At 38.2% G+C, this 18,897-nt stretch overlaps 1 protein-coding gene across 1 annotated transcript; it reads right to left on the bottom strand.

Annotated features, from left to right (window-relative positions):
• Window positions 1–944: 944 nt before the first annotated feature.
• Window positions 945–16,331, bottom strand: LOC146330071 (ATP-sensitive inward rectifier potassium channel 12-like). The gene is made up of 3 exons (XM_084715530.1): window positions 16,094–16,331; window positions 5,547–5,725; window positions 945–3,642 (listed from the first exon to the last, which is right to left on the bottom strand). Exons 2-3 carry the CDS (start codon window positions 5,636–5,638, stop codon window positions 2,004–2,006), a joined length of 1,731 nt encoding a protein of 576 aa, XP_084571656.1. The 5' UTR covers window positions 5,639–5,725; window positions 16,094–16,331; the 3' UTR covers window positions 945–2,003.
• Between the last annotated feature and the right edge of the window lie 2,566 nt (window positions 16,332–18,897).

Here is an 18,897-nt window from a genome sequence, read left to right as displayed (position 1 = left end):
AAGACATTTTGGTGACTTTGATTTTATTTCTTTCCAGTTTGAATGAAGATAATGATGGTAGCTAGCTAGCTAATGTTATTAATAGTTATCAAAGACCATTAGGTCATTAGCAAAATGCCCAGAAACACTATATACAAAATGAATGTCAAATACCATTATCAGTATGTATTGAGCTAACTGTGAAAAATGAAGTAACTAACCTCATGATGAAAAATCATTCAAGTTTGTAGGCAAAGGTATCATTGCTATAGCGATGACAGGAAATAAACACGTGCAGCTCGTAAAACGAATTGTCACACAACATTGTGAAAGTAGAGAATAAAGAGTCAACAGCCACACTAGCAGAGACTTTGAGCTAAATGCTAACCTTGGCTAATGGCATTCTAACATGCCCGCTGTAACAATGCTAACATGCAGTTTAATAGGTGCAGTGTTGTTAAAGCTCGCCATCTTAGTTTAATGTGTCAGCATACTAACACTTGTAAACTGGCACTAAATACAAAGTACAGTTCAAGCAGATGGGAGTGTCATTAGTTTTGCAGGTATCTTGTTATAAATCATAGTACTGGACATATCTTGACCTGACGATGGCACGAGATGAGGACAAAGGAATGATGAAGGTCAGCACACTTCATACCAAAGGGAGCATATATGTTTGCACCAAATTTCATGGCAATCCATCCCAAAGTTGGTAAAATATTTCAGTCTGGGCCGTAAGTGGGGGACCAACCACTCTCCACCAACCAACAGACTGTTCGCGTGGCTAAAGAAAAAGCCACCACATGATTTGATCCAAAGTCAAGATGTGTGTGATCTTGTCTCATCATAAACACGTAGTAATCAGCATGGCTGGACTATTAAACCAGTGAGAAAATGCACAATAGAGATTCAACAGAGACATTTCAAGTGTTAACAGTATGTACTGTTGTTTATTAGGTGCTTTATTGATACAAAACAACACACTGTTGCAAAGTGTTTGCATCTATTGATAAAAGTAAGTAAAGTGCTTGTTCTTCATCTGTACATGTTCAACTAACCGTTTTTAATTCTGCTTCATGATTCAGGATTTAATTTATCTGAACTTGTTGTCTATCATGGAAAAAAATTATAAATTTTGAAAAAAAAAAATAGCTTCTTTATTAAATGTGAAAATTATGGAAGAGTATTAAAGCCAGGCATGAGAGGAAAAATAGATGAGGAAGAGTTTTTTTTTTTTATTTTTCATTTCAAAATTAAAGTTGAAATGTTGAGCATAAAGTCAAAATTCCGGTTTTAGTACAGGGCACGAGGAAAATAAATTAGAGGGGAATGACTGAGAAGTTTGACTTTATTTTAGACATTTTGACTTCATTCTCAAAATGTGAAATTAAAAAAATGTTCCTCCATATCTTTTTTTTCCCCTTAATGCAGCCCAAGTACTCATAGAAAAGTAACAGAACTCAGGCAGGAAGACAGACGTTCAAAATACAGAAATAATTTATTTGTACACAGAGAACATAAGAGTGTTGAAGTTGTGCATTTGTGTCATGCTTCCTTTAACATAAATTGATTTTTCTCTCATAATATTTATCTGTATATGATCCATAATCATTTTAAAATGAAAACAAAAGCATATCATATTTACAAAAAAAAGAATGGAAATCAAGAACAAAAGGCTTGACTTAACTTGTAGATTGTATATTATATGTCATATTGAATAAAACAATAAATCAAGATACCTCATGATCTGAGAGAAATACCCGGTCACCATGTTTGAAATGGATGAGCTGTGCGTCGTCTAGATGCTGATGTTACAACAAAAAGTGTACAATACCTGAAACCAGAGCAAATTATGAGCTAAAGCTGGCTGGATTTTGTGACAGCTGCAACAACCATCCTGCTCTCCACCCTTTTACAGTTTAAATTGTGTCCACCATCTTTTATTTTTTACACAAGTCATTACTTTGGTTAGATGCACACAGACAAAGAGAGGAAACAAATGGAAGGGCGGCCATTACCATTGATTAGACTCCTGACTCTCTGCTGATGTATAAAGGTAGGGTGGGCTGTAGTCTGTCAAGGCTGATCTGATTCTCTGAGTCCAGAACACACAACATCTCCACCGTCTGCTCCTCCACAAACGTCTCTTTGAAACCCAAGTGAATGTCGTCTCTCATCTTTACCTCTCTGTCACTCCTTACATTCAGGCTCCCTCCCTCGTCTTTTGCACCCTCCTCATCCTCGTCGTCCCCACAGCACAGAGCTACCTCATTCTCATAACAGAAAGCACTGGGGGAGTGAGGACCCAGCAGATGGCGGGCCGCCCTGGGGGCAAACGGTGATGGAGAGCGGGAGCAGCTCGAGCTGGAGGATGAGGACTGCCCACCACGACTTCTCATCTGGCTAAGTTCCCTGGCACTGCAGTGAGGTGTAGATGGCACTTCGTAGGTCTTATGGAAGCGGGAATAGTCCACGTGGTAACGGTCGCCCTTCTCAAAGACCACCGGCTCAAAGCGGTGACCCCACATGATCTCCTTCGCCAAGTAGGAGCTGCGGGCCTGAGTGGTCATAGCTGTGGCCTCAACCATCCCCTCCAAGATGACCACAATCTCAAAGTCCTCCTTCTGCAAGTCGGTGTGGCTCAGGTTGTACAGAGGACTATTCTTGTTGATCTCATGGACAACCACGAGCGGTGAGACCAGAAACAGCCGGTCCAGTCCGTCGTCATAGCCGACATCAATGTCTGTTTGCTCCAAAGGGAGGTACTCACCCTCCGCTGTCACATGCGGCTTGATGAGCTGAGCACGCACATGTGCTTCGACAATGTGGCTCTTGCGCATGTTCCCCAGGCGCCACATGAGGCACAGCTTACCATCTCGCAGAGCGATAACGGCGTTATGCGAGAACAGCAAGGTCTGTGCCCGCTTCTTGGGACGCACCATCTTTGCCATGATGGTGCCAATCATGAAGGAGTCAATAATGCAGCCCACGATGGACTGGACCACCACAGTCACAACAGCAACTGGGCACTCTTCAGTCACACACCGAAAACCATATCCAATGGTGGTCTGAGTCTCTATGGAGAAGAGAAACGCCCCAATGAAACCTTGGATGTGGAGAATACATGGTCGCCATTCATCTTTTCCATCCTCTGCATTGTCTCGAGGATCCCCTTCCTTCGCAGGTATGCGAAGGTCAAAGTCTCCATGTGCAAGCGCCACTCCCCAGAAGATCAGACCAAACAGCAGCCATGACAGAAGGAAGGTGGTGGTGAAAATGAGCAGCAGGTAGCGCCAGCGTATGTCCACACAGGTGGTGAAAATGTCGGCTAAGTATCGTCGTGGCTTATCCTCCATGTTGTTGAATACCACATTGCACTGGCCGTTCTTCTTCACAAAGCGGCTGCGCAGGCGGCCGGTGCCCAGATCCAGGCCCAGACGACAGGATGGTGAAGCACGACAGCTGTTATGGACGATGGGCTCATTTGTCACTCTCAAGGACAAAGCCCCTCTACCCTCATCACTTCCAGGACAGTCTCCTCCTCCGTCTTCGCCCCGCATACAGGCCCCCGACAGTGTCTGTTGGGTCAGAGGACTGTGGCCGTTGTGGAGGCCCAGGCTGGAGATCTTCAGGGCATCTTCATCTGTGGAAACGATGCTGTATCTGGAGGAACACAGGGGAGAAGCTTAGTTCAGGGAATTGAATTTATTAAGCCTTTTCCTACTCAGTTAGCCTACTGTAGAGTGCTGCAGCAATGACGAACTTTTGAAAACCATCCTGGAAGTCCTGGAAGCATCGCTCTGGTTCCCTCAAAAGGCTAATGGGATTTTTCCATTGGAATTTTGATAAGTGCAGAAAATAAGCTCTGTGACCATCAAAAGTTTATGATTTTTACAGATTTTGTTCAGCAAGATAATCTTTATGAATGAATGTTATGAGGAAGCATTTTAAAAATTTTGTTATGATGTTTAATGTCTCCAACAACCTCCGTAGTCACATTTAGCCACTTGTTAGTAACTGCCTTTTTAAGACACGTATAAGCTTCAAAAGGCGAAAATTCTCTTAAACTTGTGTTAACCCCCGACCTTATTTCAGGCAAATAATCAAAAACCCCTTCAAAAAAAAAAAAAAAAAAAATGACTTTGAGACAAGGGAACCGGAGATGGTAACATGCTAATTCATTTCTGGGTTTTAGGACTCATTCCTGAAGCCCTCTATTGCCACCACTGTTAAACTTCCCATGCTATAATACAGTCTTTTGGCTGCCTTGCTTATGTGCTTGTCTATATTTTCAACAACTTTGGATGAAGTGTAAACTTCCCCAAAACAAATTAAGAGTCAGACAGAGTAGCAAACATTAGCTTAAACTCTGATAACATTGAGGTAAGGCTGAATGATCTTGAAAACATATCTTATTGCGATTATTTTGACTGATATTACAAGGGCAATATGATTTGTCATATTAGAGGTGGTACATCATTATTCTTATTGGATTGAAAAACATGTTAAAATGACTATTTTTTGCAAGAAGATGTATCAAATTAGGATGTATTTTTAAATCTGTAGAATTTGATCTGCGGGACAGGACATATCATGACATTCATTAATGCCTCTTCACAAATGTTGCACCTCCTCCTGTGATTTGAAAATTGCAGGAAGCCATATTGCAATTTTGATAAAATTTAGAATAACTGTGCAGCCCTGCATCCAAAACTGGCTTCCATACAGTGAGGAAATAATTCACAGTAGATGTAGGCCTACTACAGGAAACAGGATTTTTTTTAAGGGTAAACTCTTATCCCAAAAACTAATCTAGTTAGTTAATAATGTGCTCTATGGCTTTTGAGGTAGTGGTGACTACAGGAGGTAGTAAGCTAGTTAGCAGGTCATGCCAATGCTTGTAGCTCTTGTTGGAAGCAGACAAAAACATTGTTTTTTTTTTCTTTACATATTCTCTTGTGTTTTTGGTTTCGTTTTTTGTAAAGGCTGAAAACTTACACTGCCTCTGATGAAATCTGATTAAATGCAGAGTATCATTCTCATTTCAGCATGGTGCTTCTACACGTGGAAAATCTAAAGCATGACAGATTTACATTGCCTGGTTAAGGTTGCTAAGCTGTGAATAGACAATCAGTGTTTTGAGGATGTGACATCAAGATTTATAAATTGCTAAATGCTATATAGATCAGTTATAAGCTTGTCAAAAAGTCAAGCCATTAATAAATCATCATGAGTTTCTCTCTTTCTAAGCCTGCAGAAATAAATGTTACACATAAAGGATAATATACCACCAGTTAACCTGCATCCCAAGACATCTGCATGGAAGTATAAATGTTAATAGTAAGTTATTAAGAGTTTTGAAGATAATCCAGGAAGTCTAAAGCTGTAAATTATCATAGTAAATAGTAGAGGGTCAGCCTTACTGTGATCTGTTGATCTATTAAGCATTAGTTGATAATTTATTGACAATTATATTGACCCTTTATAATGGGTGACTCATATATATATATATGCTGTAATTTTGTGATGTGGCCATTGACATAGTTTTATTTCCCATTCTGTCTCACCTGTTGACTCGCACCGCTCCCATGGCACCGGTGATCATCAGGCTGTGTCTGCGAGGGCAGTAATGTAGGTTGGGGCGGGCAGTTCCAACCATTAAAGTACTGTTGCTGGACAGGGAGGCAGTATGAGCTCAGGTCTGTCTGTCATTCGTTATCAATGCTGCCCTCTCATCATTCATTTTCTGTGAACAGAGGGGACAAAGAGGACATCTCTTCAATTGTCAGAATGGTACAGGAATTTTTCCAAAGCAAAGCAAAACTGTCACCACAGTGATATCCTTCTAACAACAACAGTCACTTCTGAGTAGATTTGAACTGGGGAGATTTGTAAAAATTTGTTTATTTCTGCTGTCATTTTTAACTGCTGGTTGTGGGTAATTATTAAGTTATTAATTAATTCTTAAGTTATTTACAAGTAAATAAGGTCACATAAAACATGCATTTTAGATGAAGGAAATGTAAACTCCATGAAATAATATCATGACACAAAGAAAACATTTAGCATGTTGCTGCCATTAAACTGTATGTGATGCAGGGGTTTTCTGTCCAGACATTATTGTAAACAAATGTTGTGATTGGTTTGATACAAAGTTTAACAAAGATGGCTAATTCCTGGACCCATGCTAACATGTTCACAATGACAGTGGTAACTTGCTAATGTTTACTTTGCAAGGTAGTGTTTACTATGTTCACCTTTGTTTTGCATGTTAGTTACACAGGAAAAGTTAGCCTTTAAATCTCTCTTCCAGAAAGGCCTTTCTCACACATGGTTAATGATCTATTTTGACCCAAACGATTATATTGATCAAAATGAAAAAAAAATGATACTAGTGACCAAAATAATCACAGTTATCAATATTATCATTGCATTGCTGAAATATTTTCTAAATGTTCACAAACACCTCATACACACACTGAAATCATTTCACCATATTTTATATTGAAAACCTCTCAACAATTTGAAATTACATCATATCCTTTGTAATATCAGAGTTTTCATTCATGCAGAATAAACCCGTGTTGCTGCTGCGCCTGCATCTGGCAGACTGTTGGTGACTGTGGTTGCATTTACTGTGGGTTTTTCAAAGGGCAACAATCAAATATGATTATTACGATAATTAACATTTGACAACACTTATCTTCAGGAATTTATTGCAGTTTATTATGAAACCTATTATTGTTTCTTGCCAACCAAGTGTTACCCAAAACTAACCAAACAGCAACTGAAAATGGAAAAAAAAATGTAGATAATAAGCCAGCTAACTCCAAAAACGATAAGTCAACAATAAAATTCACATGGGCATTGAACTTCAGTCTCTTGTGGGAAGTTCTGACAGAAAGTTTTTTGAGAGAAAGATTGCTGGCAGAAAGGGCTCTCTGGCAGAAAGTCCTGAAGCCTAACTTCTTCCTTGTACGCATGTTAGCATCTGACAATATTTGTAAAATCAGCATAAAACACAAAGCACAGCTGAGGCTAAAGGAAAGGGCATTAGTTTAGCAAGTATTTGATTGTAAACCAGAATATAACTGAAATTTTGACCTCATGACTGTGCTGTGTGAAAAGTTCAGGGGTCAGCAAAATCAGGAAGGGGACACAAATGTCTGTACCAAATGTCTTGCCAATTCGTCCAGTAGTTTTTGAGATATTTCAGTGTGGACCAAAACATTGGACTGACCAACACACAAACATTGCAATCCATAGAGCCACGCCACGAGCGTGGCTAAAACTCAGAAAAATCAAAAATCTCTCACTGCAAATTCTGGCCCTGCCCTAATGCACGGAGCAGACCAGACAGTTTTGTGTAATGAAAGCTTATTGATTAGGTCCTTGCTAGTGGTTAGCCTTAGGGACCTTTAGGCCAACCAGGGGTGGAAAACCAGACAGGCAGTGGAAGGGACAAAGGTCTAAAAAAGAGATGAATCAGTGGTAATCTACTGTTAGAGGAACAATTGATCTGCTGTTTGGCCTGATGACAAGGTTGGAGGGTGATTTCGCTCGGCTTATTATGTCAGCAAGCTGGAAACCAGGAGAACCAAAAAGCAACGGGTTGCATAACCAAGAGAGGGGCAATCTCACGCAATACAAAGGGCATTAGTGGTTTCTGTTTTATTGTGCATGGATCGCTTTAGTTGACATAAATTAGTTGACAGCACAGGCCTGCTTTAATTAAAGGTAGTAATGGATTGTCTTGGGCAAATTTTTGACAACTGCAGTTTAAAAGCTTCGATACCACCGTCACGTCAATAACAAAAACACACTTGGGCACATGAACACACACACACACACACACACACACACACAGTCAGATTTTGATGGTATTTGTCATGTAATGTGGACTGTGTGCAACCCTTGTGTGTGATGTGTTCCAGACTCTTTTTCTTGTTACACCAAGGACAGATGTTACGAACTGGCTGTTTATTGGCCGGATGAAGGGTGACTAGATAATCCCAAAAGGGCAGATGATTACGTCAGCTCAATAACTCCCGCGGCTGGAGGAGCGCGTCCCTTCTGTGAAATCACAACCTTTTCTTGCAGAGTTCTTAAAGACGTCAGCCAATAGGCCGAATCATGCAGGACAGCCTCATATCAGTGCCAGCAGCATCGTGTTTGACATCAGCACAGAACAACACAGTTCACATGTCAGTCTATTTTACTCCAAGTAGTACTAACTGATATGAAGAGAACCTGTGATTTTCCTGTCAGTATCACTTATTTGTTGTTTTACATATTAGTGTTATATCTAATGCATGCTAGTTTTTTTCTTCTTCATCATATTTGTATTGTTGTCTATAGTTTAATGTATAATGCACACATTTTTATTTTTACATATATACTTCTATTCTTGAATGGGAGCGACATTTTCACAATTTCATTCCTGGCATCAATAAAGTATTTCTGTTTCTGATTCTGATAAAGGGATAGTTTGAATTATTTGAAGTGGGTCTGTATGAGGTTCCTATACAGGGTCAGTAGATGCCAATGCCTGGACACGGTCAGAAACAAAGGGTATTTTAACCACTTAAGGTCAGCCTTTGGTTGGTAGTTTAATAATAGAATGCTTTCACCACTTGTCCTTGCAGTCAGAAAGCCTTTTCTGATGAGAAACCACTATTATTATTATTATCATTATATAACCCAAATATTGCTCTCTCCAACCAAACTCCACTGGTGAAATCTGTTGGTCTGCTCGTGTTTTTGTGTGACTTTGGTAAATGAGAACTAAGTAACTAACAGACTGAGGCAGTGGTTGTTTAGCAACTCTTCTGTTCATTTAGGTAAAATGATTTCACCTGTGGAGTTTGGTTGGTTTGGAGAGAGTGATATTTAGTTAATACAGTGGTGGTTTCCTTTCAGAAAAGGCTGTCTGACTGCAAAGTAAAGTAGTGAACATATTCTAAATAGAATATACACTTATACGATCCTACATGAGAAAGTCCAAACTATCCCTTTAATTTTGTTAGTTTTTAATTCTGTGTCATGCCAAACATTTGGTTTCACCCCACATGGAATTACAAGACACAACTATTCACTGAACATCAAAAATATATAACTTTCATAATACAAAACCAAAAACAACAGGCCTATATGTTCTTTTATATTATTTTTTAATTATGTTTATTTTAATATATGTTGTGCATGGAATAGCAGAAGACAGAAAAGAAACACTACAAGCCTGGAGTTTTGAAAGGTTTTTTTTCTTTCTATCTTCCAGGCTTTATTCATGTAACTCAGCAACAGTCTTTGTGCATCATCCATTATCATAAAATCAATTTCTGCTTTTATCTTTTAAACAAAGCATTGCATAGTTCCCAGTAAAGAGGATAGCTGAAAACAAAATGGGACTCGTTTTATAAGTGCTTTAAATAAGCATAATAATAAGACGGCAGATTGAACCAATCTACTTACATTTTGCAAAGATGGTATTATGTGATGTGGGTGGTGGGCAATAAAGTTACATTGTACTGGGATGTTTTATTACATTTTAGTGAGGACAAATCAGTTGTTAAAAAACACCGAAGAGGGATATTTATGCTTGTCATCATCAGTGTCACACAAACAAAACTCAAACAAAAATTACTTAATAGCATTAATAACAAGCTTTGACACAGCTGGTGCACACAATAGTTCAGCTTAATGCTGCAACAAATACTCCCTTTGTAAAAATGACTGTAGGGTGATGCTCAGTTACTGAAATGTTAGGGATGATCTATTAATTTGAAAAGACTTGATATTGTCCCTCAATCCCAAAGATTTAAAACTATATTATTTAGAAAGTGTGCCACAAATGAATTCAATTCAAGATAATTTCATTCATGTACAAAAACTATGCATTGTGCTACAAAAACAAATTGCAGAATGAAAAATGTTCAGGTTGAAAATTAGACACAACAACCTCCAGCTTCATTCAACATATGATGCTGCATGATGAATGGAGAGTTGAGGCTTTGTTGTTAAATGGGGTTGCACTTGATGAAGAGCACATTATGACTTGTTCAGGACTAAAAACTCAAAGTTTTGGACTTAACTCAGGACTGGTTTGTTGTTGCCATGACGACAATCAGGCCGACAAAACAACAAATACATCGCGACAGAATTTCACAAAAACTTCCAATTACCAAAATTCATTCTGACAAAACGATCCACACTCCATGTCCACTTACTGGCTTGCCTTTTAGGCCCACATGCACAAGAAACCCTAAAGTGTTGCTGGAAGATCCATCTCCATGACAACTGAGCAGCAAACTCCATCTTACAGCACCAGAAATAAGATATTAAGTAGACCTCGATCTGGGATAGTTTTGTCAAAACACAAACTATGATTTTAAATAATATGGAAGCCCTTTCTGCCAGCGTGATGAAAATAATGAGATAGTGTCTCAAAATAATGAATTAGTATCTCACAATGATGAGCAACTTAATCGCAATAGGCATTTAGGTTCTTAAAATAATCAGTTAGCACTTCAGAATAATGAGAAACACCATCAAAATAATGGGTCAGTGGATTAGTATCCCAAAATGGTGAGAAACTTTCCAGAAATTATGACTTAAAATCTCAAATTAACAAGTTAGTATCTCAAGATAATGAGATAGTAAATGAAAAAAAATAATGAGAAACATTATCAAAATAATGAGTTAGTATCTCAAAGTAACAAGCAACTATCTCAGGATAATAAGTTAGTATCTCTGAATAATTACTTACCTACACTACCAGACAAAAGTTTTAGAACACCCCAATTTTTCCAGTTTTTTATTGAAATTCAAGCAGTTCAAGTCCGATGAATAGCTTGAAATGGTACAAAGGTAAGCGGTGAACTGCCAGAGGTTAAAAAAAAAAGTAAGGCTACCCAAAACTGAAAAATAATGTACATTTCAGAATTATACAAAAAGGCCATTTTCAGGGAACAAGAAATGGGTTAACAACTTAAAGGTGTTCTGCAGCAATGGAGGCTGATCAAGCCTTGAAAGTTGGTGCTACCAGTTCCTACAGGTGTCCCAACTTTTCTTGATTCCTTACAACCCGCTCTGTCTGTATAAAAGTAGTGTTGGAAGACACTATGGTGACCATGACCATACCGTCATGAGCATTATTTGAACAGTATCGTACTGCAGAAAGTAGCGTGTTGCTATAAAAATGGTGAGAAAAAGGCAATTAACAATGGAAGAGAGACAGACCATCGTAACACTTAAAAATGTAGGTGTAGAAAGTCAAGGTGTCAGTGAGTACAGTTTCCTTCACCATCAAAAGGCACTCAGAAACTGGGGGGAAATTCTGACAGGAAGAGGTCTGGCAGACCCAAAGAATCAGAAGACAAGTTTCTGAGAGTCAAGAGGTTGTTTGATAGGCGGCTCACAGGACAACAGCTTCAAGCACAGCTTAATAGTGGTTGTAGTAAGCAAGTCTCAGTTTCAACTGTGAAGAGAAGACTTTGAGTTGCAGGTTTGACAGGTCGAGTTGCAGCAAGAAAGCCATTGCTAAGACATCAGAATAAGCAAAAGAGGCTTGCCTGGACCATGAAACACTTCCAATGGACTACTGAAGACTGGAAGAAGGTGTTATGGACTGATGAATCAAAATTTGACATCTTTGGTTCATCACACAGGATTTTTGTACGCCGTTGAGTAGGCGAAAGGATGGTTCCTCAGTGTGTGACATCAACTGTTGAACAGGAGGAAGCGTGATGGTCTGGGGCTGTTTTGCTGGATCCAGGGTCGGTGACTTGTACAGAGCGAGAGGCACCCTGAACCAAAACGGCTACACAGCGTTCTGCAGCGCCATGCAGTTACCTCTGGTTTGCACCTAATAGGTCAGGAATACATCCTACAGCAACATAATAACCCAAAACATGAGTCCAAGCTATACCAGAACTACCTCAGGAAAAAAGAACAAGATGGTAAGCTTGAAAACAACACAGTCTCCAGACTTAAACCCCATCGAGCTGGTTTGGGATGAACCGGACAGAAGAGTGAAAGCAAAGCGATCTACAAGTGCCACACATTTATGGGAACTTCTGCAACAGAGTTGGGAAGAACTTTCTGAAGAATATTTGATTTCCATTGTAGAAAGTGTGTTCAGCTGTTAAATCTGCCAAAGGTGTCTACTTTAGAGTCAAAAGTTTTGATTACATTTTGTTTTATAAATTGATTCCATTATTTATTTTTTAACTTCAATTGTTTATTTGTTCTATGCCTTCATTTCAGAATACAATGAGATATTAAACTGCATAATTCACCAAAAAAAAAAAAAAACAAAAAAAAAAAAAAAAGGAAAAATTGGGGTGTTCTAAAACTTTTGACCGGTAGTGTATATCAAAATAATGAGGAGCTTTCTCAAAATAATGATTAAAAATCTCAAAATGATGACTTAGTATCTAATGAATAGGTATCTAAGTCATTATTTTGAGCCATTATGTCATTATTCTGAAATACTAACACATTATTTTGAGAAAGTTTCTCATTACAATGACTTACCATGACTTAAATGGGCCTCCATAATGACTCATCAACAACCTAATCCTATTTGTTTCACATCTCCCCTGTGACTCACTTTACTAGATTTGTTTACATGTAATTTATGACACTGAAAAGCAAAGAACTGCCTGTATTTATGAGTTTAAGATGTGTCTTCATGTTTGTTTCTGTAAATCTGTTGTTTCACAAATGCCTGTGATTGTAAATATTATTGCAGCCAACTGTTGTCAGTGTATATGTCTGGCTGATGTCTTTTTCTCTCCTCAGCTGACAGGAGCCCTGGGGGGAGAGTGGCAGTAATTAATGGTTGATCATAGTTACTGTTTTAGCCGTCTCCATAGGAACATCTTTCTATGCTCTCTCTGTGGGGCTGATTTGCTGCGTTGTGTGTGTGTGTGTGTGTGTGTGTGTGTGTGTGTGTGTGTGTGTGTGTGTGTGTGTGTGTGTGTGTATGGTGATGGTTTATCATGTGAGACAATTTGTGAAGAGGAGGAGGTGGAGAGAGGAGAGAGGTAAATAGGACTCTCCCTTGAGTTAACATGCACCCTATAACTCTGTAAAGAATCACCAAACTGAATACACTGCTCCACAAACAAAGATGGTTGTTTTAAAAGGTTATGATTGAAGAGTCTGAGACGAACGCTCAGCGTCTGACATAGCTGTTATTCAAGTACGTCAGAGCTACTAAACTGACGTATATTACAGCATAATCCAATGCAAAAGAAAGGATGGAGGAAGCCCTTGTCAAATACCAGATTATACATGTCCCTTAATCTCTGAATCCAAACAACAATATGAAAGGTGGATGGTGGTTGCTGTGTGACCTGGCTTAAGCCCTTTTGTGTAATCTGAGATTTGATGATATGAGAAGGGTTGGAAAGAGGGATAAAGAAAGAAAGAAAGAAAGAAAGAAAGAAAGAAAGAAAGAAAGAAAGAAAGAAAGAGTGAAACAGACTCCATCACTATAATACAGTATAACATGTAACCTTACATGACACCAGTGTAATTATGTAAAATATATAATATATGAATTTTCTGTAAACTGCTTTGGCAGTAACATGTTTTTCTTCATGCCAATAAAGCTATTTGAATTGAAAAAAGAAAATATACACTGATGAAAAAGTAAGGGGCTAAAACTAATGGTTTTCACAGGTGTGGCGTCCTCCACGTTGGACGCCATGTGAATAAAGATAGAGATTAAGATGAAGAGATTATGATGTCAGAGGATGTTACTACAAGGTGTAATGTCATTTACAGAAAAATGGGAGATTTACACACATGCCAGAAGCATGAAAGAACACAATCTACATTATTTATTATTTTGTTTTTCTTCTTTTTCTCAGTGTAAATTCCTTTCTAAAAGGCAAAGAAATAGGTGAAAATGTTGTATTTGGTTATGTCGTGCTGTTCTGAGGTGATTCTCCTTTGTTTTTTGCTCTTTTTTAGGTGTCTCTGTACAAAACATAGTCTTAAACTGACATCAAAGAAGACTTTTCTCTGAGGACAGCACTGGGTGTCCTAGTCCCACAGTCAGGCAAAAATAGGGACTTTTATGTCCGTAACAGGCAGGTTAGTTATTTTCAGCAGTTTCAGTGGTCATTTATTTTATTTATTTATTTAAGTTTTATTTAACCACCAGGATGTTCCCTGAGATTAAACATCTGTTTTTCAAGGAAGACCTGGCAAATATAGTATATTATTACAAATCCTACACACACACCAATACTAGAAATAACACTAGATTTACTGTAAAACTTGGACAATGTTCTCTTCACAGGGCAAAAATAATCATAATGTAGCAGGGATGTAACAATATATCGTAGATTATCATATCACAATACGTCTTGATACCATACCAGACTGTGATGAATTATTTTCTTTTATTTTATTTTATAAAAGGACTGCCACTGACTGCTGCTGCATTGTTTTTGTTTTGCAACTGTTTATTCATAGTTCAAGCGTTCATGACCAAAGACAATTCATGCCAATTTTACAAACATACTTAGATCATAGCTGCTTACTTTTATCTTGTATGTTTTTTTTAAAGAAGAAAAGCAGAACATTCCTGAACAAAGCAGGACATCTTTCCTCACTACTGTCGCCTTCGTGCTTATTCTTGGTGGGAGCAGCTGGGACTGAGCATCCTGAGATAACGTGTCTTATGATTTGTGCATAAAACTGACTTGACGTGACTTGAATGTATGTTTACAAAATAACCATCACTGTTTTTATAGTAAACAAAGAGGAAAATTCAGAACAAAATGGAGCTCATAATTTTTATATCACTGAGATGGCACATTGAACAAATGAGCTTGTATTTTGCAAAGGTGTGGTCAAAGACAAAATGTATCATGGTGGACATTAATGCTTTTTAATTATGTTTTTACTGTGGTAAAAATTAATAAGCAAGGTTTTTTATTCTCAGTATATTTTATGAATTGAACATAAGCACACAATCGGAAATGATCTTAAGACTAAGTTCAAGTATAAATATAAGGATATTTTAGTAAATGAGGCCCCTGATCTAATTTTTAAAAGTTTTTTTTACACTACCAAACAAAGTATTGTGCATTGCCTGGTAAGGAGGCGACCAGAAAACAAAATGGAGCTCATTTTTCTATCAGTGAGATGGTACTTTGAACAATCAGGTTGTATTTTTGTATTGTATGGTCAAATATAAAAATGTATCAAGTTGGACATGAATGATTTTGATACTTTTATGCATTTACTGCAGTAAAACTTTGAAAGCAAGACTTTCACTTGTAATGGAGCATATTTATTGTGCAGTATTGCTACTTTTATTGAAGTAAAAGAGCTTAATACTTCTCATACCAATGCAAAAATTAGTTCATTTTTAAAGAAGCAATGCATCTATCTTCAAGTCAGTCTGATAGACGATACTCTAAATTTGGGTCATACTAGTTGCCTCATCTTTGAAATGTGCACCACTTGTGTTAAACCAAATCAAAATAATAGTAAAAGCAAAGTTTCCATTTTTGCACATGCATCAGTGCAGTGCCTAAATGCCAATCAATGGTTCACACAGTGCGACCATAAGTTATGACGGGGCAGTTTGCAAACTAAGCAGCGGCTGTGACGTGTGTTCGTTTCATTGAGGCCACAGGAGCTGTCCAGTGCTGAAAGTCAATCCAGAGCCTGCAGGAATAATCGACAGCTGGGAGCGGAGAGGTGGAGGGCTGGGTGAGAGGTGGGGGCACAGCCGAATACTACTCTAACCTTGAAAATGATTTCAGCCTTTAAAATCTTTTCCTCTGTATCTGTTTACACTGCCCGCATTTTTTACAGTCGACTTACTCAGCCACATGAACGTTTTGTTTAAGTATCGACTGTGTTTTCTGAGTAGTCAGTCAGTTTAAACAGAACAGGGACAGACAACTACGGCAGGACTTTACAGACGTGGCAGTTTCTTACTAAATTTTAAGATTTAAAGTGGAGTTAGGAAAAGTAAACAAGTTGGAGTCAAGAGTTGATAAATCTCATTTTGGGTTGTAATTTTTTTTTGTTTGAAAAACAAGATTTTACCACAAATAGAGATAAGAAAATGAGGACAAAGACTTACCTTTGTGTTACTGCAGACAGAATCACTTGCAGACCAACATTGGTTTCATCCTCATAAAAAGATATTTTAGTCGGTTTACTGTTTACAGCAGCGTCCTCTCCTCTTGTCCTTGTTTTTTCCTTTAGTAGACAAACACCTTTCTCATAAATCTGCTCCCAGATTTCTCCTGCACAAACTTGTATATGTCTCCAGTCTGAGCTTTGTCTTGTTGCTCCATAGCCGCTGAACGCAGTCGCTCCTGCCTGCCTGCTGGTTGTGCATCTGCCCCGATCCCTGCCAGTGTGTGTGTGTGTGTGTGTGTGTGTGTGTGTGTGTGTGTGTGTGTGTGGGAGAGAGAGACAGAGAGACAGAGAGAGAAGAGAGAGAGAGATCTGATTATGTTCCTATTTATATATGCTATTGTTTTCCCCAGAGTGTGGAGATGTGGATTGTATAATTTAGACTTCTGCCCACTCAGACAGATACTTGCACTGACATCCAAAAACACCAGTGGAGACTGTTGTAATCCTACAAAATTCCTGTAGAGACTTAAAAGTGTCTCTGAGGCATTTTGCATTGTGTTTATATCGACTCTGTGGTACTCTGTGGTGCTTCATGTTACATTACAATGATAAATATTAAATAGATTTTGTGCAGAACTGTGGTAATCTAGTGTAAATTTATACTTATCTTGAGTATTAATCCCTGTAACCTTGTCTGAACTGTAACTTGCCGTTACTCTTTGTGGATTTGCTGATGAAATGTAGTTATCTGGCAAACTCTAGCACACACAAAAAACACCAAACATGAAAAAAAAAAGCAAAACACATTTCCTCTAGCTCATTAGCTTCATCCTTTGCAGACTCATTATCAGTTGGTTGAGGGTTTTCTTTTCCATTTGTTTGTTTGTTTTTTTCATTGAGAATTGTTTTTTTTATCTGTATGATAGAGTGAACTTTTAGATTTACAAAGTTTCAGATTATCTGGAATACATATATTACTGGATACAAGTACATGGAGAGAGAGTGAGGGGAGGGTATCATTTGAAACCTACGTCACAGCTTTTTGCTAACAGCTGAGTGGGAGTTTCCATTTGGAAAATCCTGGAAAATAATGCAGATGCAGTCACCCTTTAAAGCTGCACAGATTTCGATGTAAAGCTTCAAATTTCTTTGACCAATGACCGATCATTTCTTTCATTCCTATTGAACTGTTGCTCTGAGGTGTCTTAGTCTCTTTCTGCACTTTCATTTGTCAGTCTGGTTGAGGTTTTGTGCAGCATTTTGTTCTCCATGGGCAAACCCTTCATATACAAAATAAGAAGTATTTATAAAAAACACATCTTACCACCTCAAAGTTTTTGTGGCTGATGATTCCAAACTTTTGAAGAGTATTATATATTTCTAAAAGAGGCTTGTTTTGGTGCCCGATTGCAGAGGTGTGAACTCGGGTCATATGATGTAGACTTGAGTCAGACTCAAAACATGAATCTGGTGTCTTTAGACTTGACTTGCTTGAAGACTTTGACCTTAAAGGTGCATTCCAGTGATCAAGTATTGCATTTCCACAAAGTTTACAAGAGCCACATTAAAAAAAAAGTCTGGTCAAAATCAAAGCAGAGGCCAGGATGAGTTGCACACTCAGAACCTTTATCTTCCCAGAGCTGACCTGATGTAAAAAAGGTCTTTTAAAAGACTTAGTTTGGTAAATCAACTTGTTATTTTCCTGGCAATGGATGAGTCCAACAGCAGCCAGTCACATTCAGGAGGGAGCGGTGTGTTTGTCTCTGGTGTGTTTATTCAAATCATCAATCATTACAAATTATTTAACTGTGACACAGAAATAACATACACACACAAAATATATATATATATATATATAAAACAAAGATGAGCAGTAAATCCTCATAAATCCTCACATTTGAGCTGGAACCAGGACATATTTTAATTTTTGCTTGGAAAAATGAGTGAAACACATAACTGATGGTCAAAATAGTTGCTGATTAATTTCCCCCAGACTGAGTACTTGATCAATGGACTTAACGCTGCAGCTCTAGATTTTCTGTGACTCTCAGGTCAATTAAATGTGCTTAATTCTTCTTTTTTTCAGACTTACTTGACAAATTAGAGATCTAGTAATTGCAAAAAGCATGTAAACACAAATCACTCTTATGTAACCTGTGTTTAACCAGACATAAGACACGGATGTTGCTCTGACTTAATCACCTCTTTTGGCATGCAACTGCATGTAAATGATGCCTGAGAAGGACGACAATGAAGTGAATGAGGTCAGAGCGGCTAAAACAAGTTCACCACCTCTCAGTGAAAGGATCACCACTGTTATATATTTCACTTCCTTTTCATCATAGCTATTCCTGTTGTGACAAGTAGAAGCACAAGATGAGATGTGAATTGCAACCCTGGTTCAGGTCGTTGTTGCGGTATACTTGTAAGTCCATCATGACTTGTTACAGTGTGGCTGTTGGTTAGATGCTGTTGCTCGAGGCAGGACAGAGAAGGAGGAGGAAGCAAGTTTCAGAGATTGTAGCAATTACTTTCTTCCGCCTCTCTGATTATGTTCAGGAGACTGGCTATTCACTTATTATAGTTGACGGTGCAAGTAATCTGTGTCTTCCAAAATATACAAAACTGTAAAACCCTCCACTTGATTGTGTAGAGGACAGTTTAGTCAAATTTCGGGTGCTCTAAGTATACAGTACATTTATACAACAGCCACAAAGGTATTGGTGAGAATATTATATATAGAATAGAGCAGAGGTGTGACAAGGCCGCTGTTTTACAAGCCAAGGTGAACCAAACATGACG

This window comes from Lutjanus erythropterus, chromosome 3 (assembly GCF_056507025.1).
Source record: "Lutjanus erythropterus isolate fLutEry1 chromosome 3, fLutEry1.hap2, whole genome shotgun sequence".
NCBI classification, from domain to species: Eukaryota; Metazoa; Chordata; class Actinopteri; order Lutjaniformes; family Lutjanidae; genus Lutjanus; species Lutjanus erythropterus.
The sequence above is the reverse complement of the archived record's forward strand: the minus strand, read 5'-3'. Positions and strand labels throughout refer to the sequence as shown.

Excerpts from the sequence above, each read along its gene's own strand:
- LOC146330071 (XM_084715530.1), bottom strand. The coding sequence starts at position 5,638 with ATGGTTGGAACTGCCCGCCCCAACCTACATTACTGCCCTCGCAGACAC. Across the intron at positions 3,643-5,546 it reads GGAGCGGTGCGAGTCAACAG|ATACAGCATCGTTTCCACAG; the intron begins GTGAGACAGAAT and ends GTGTTCCTCCAG.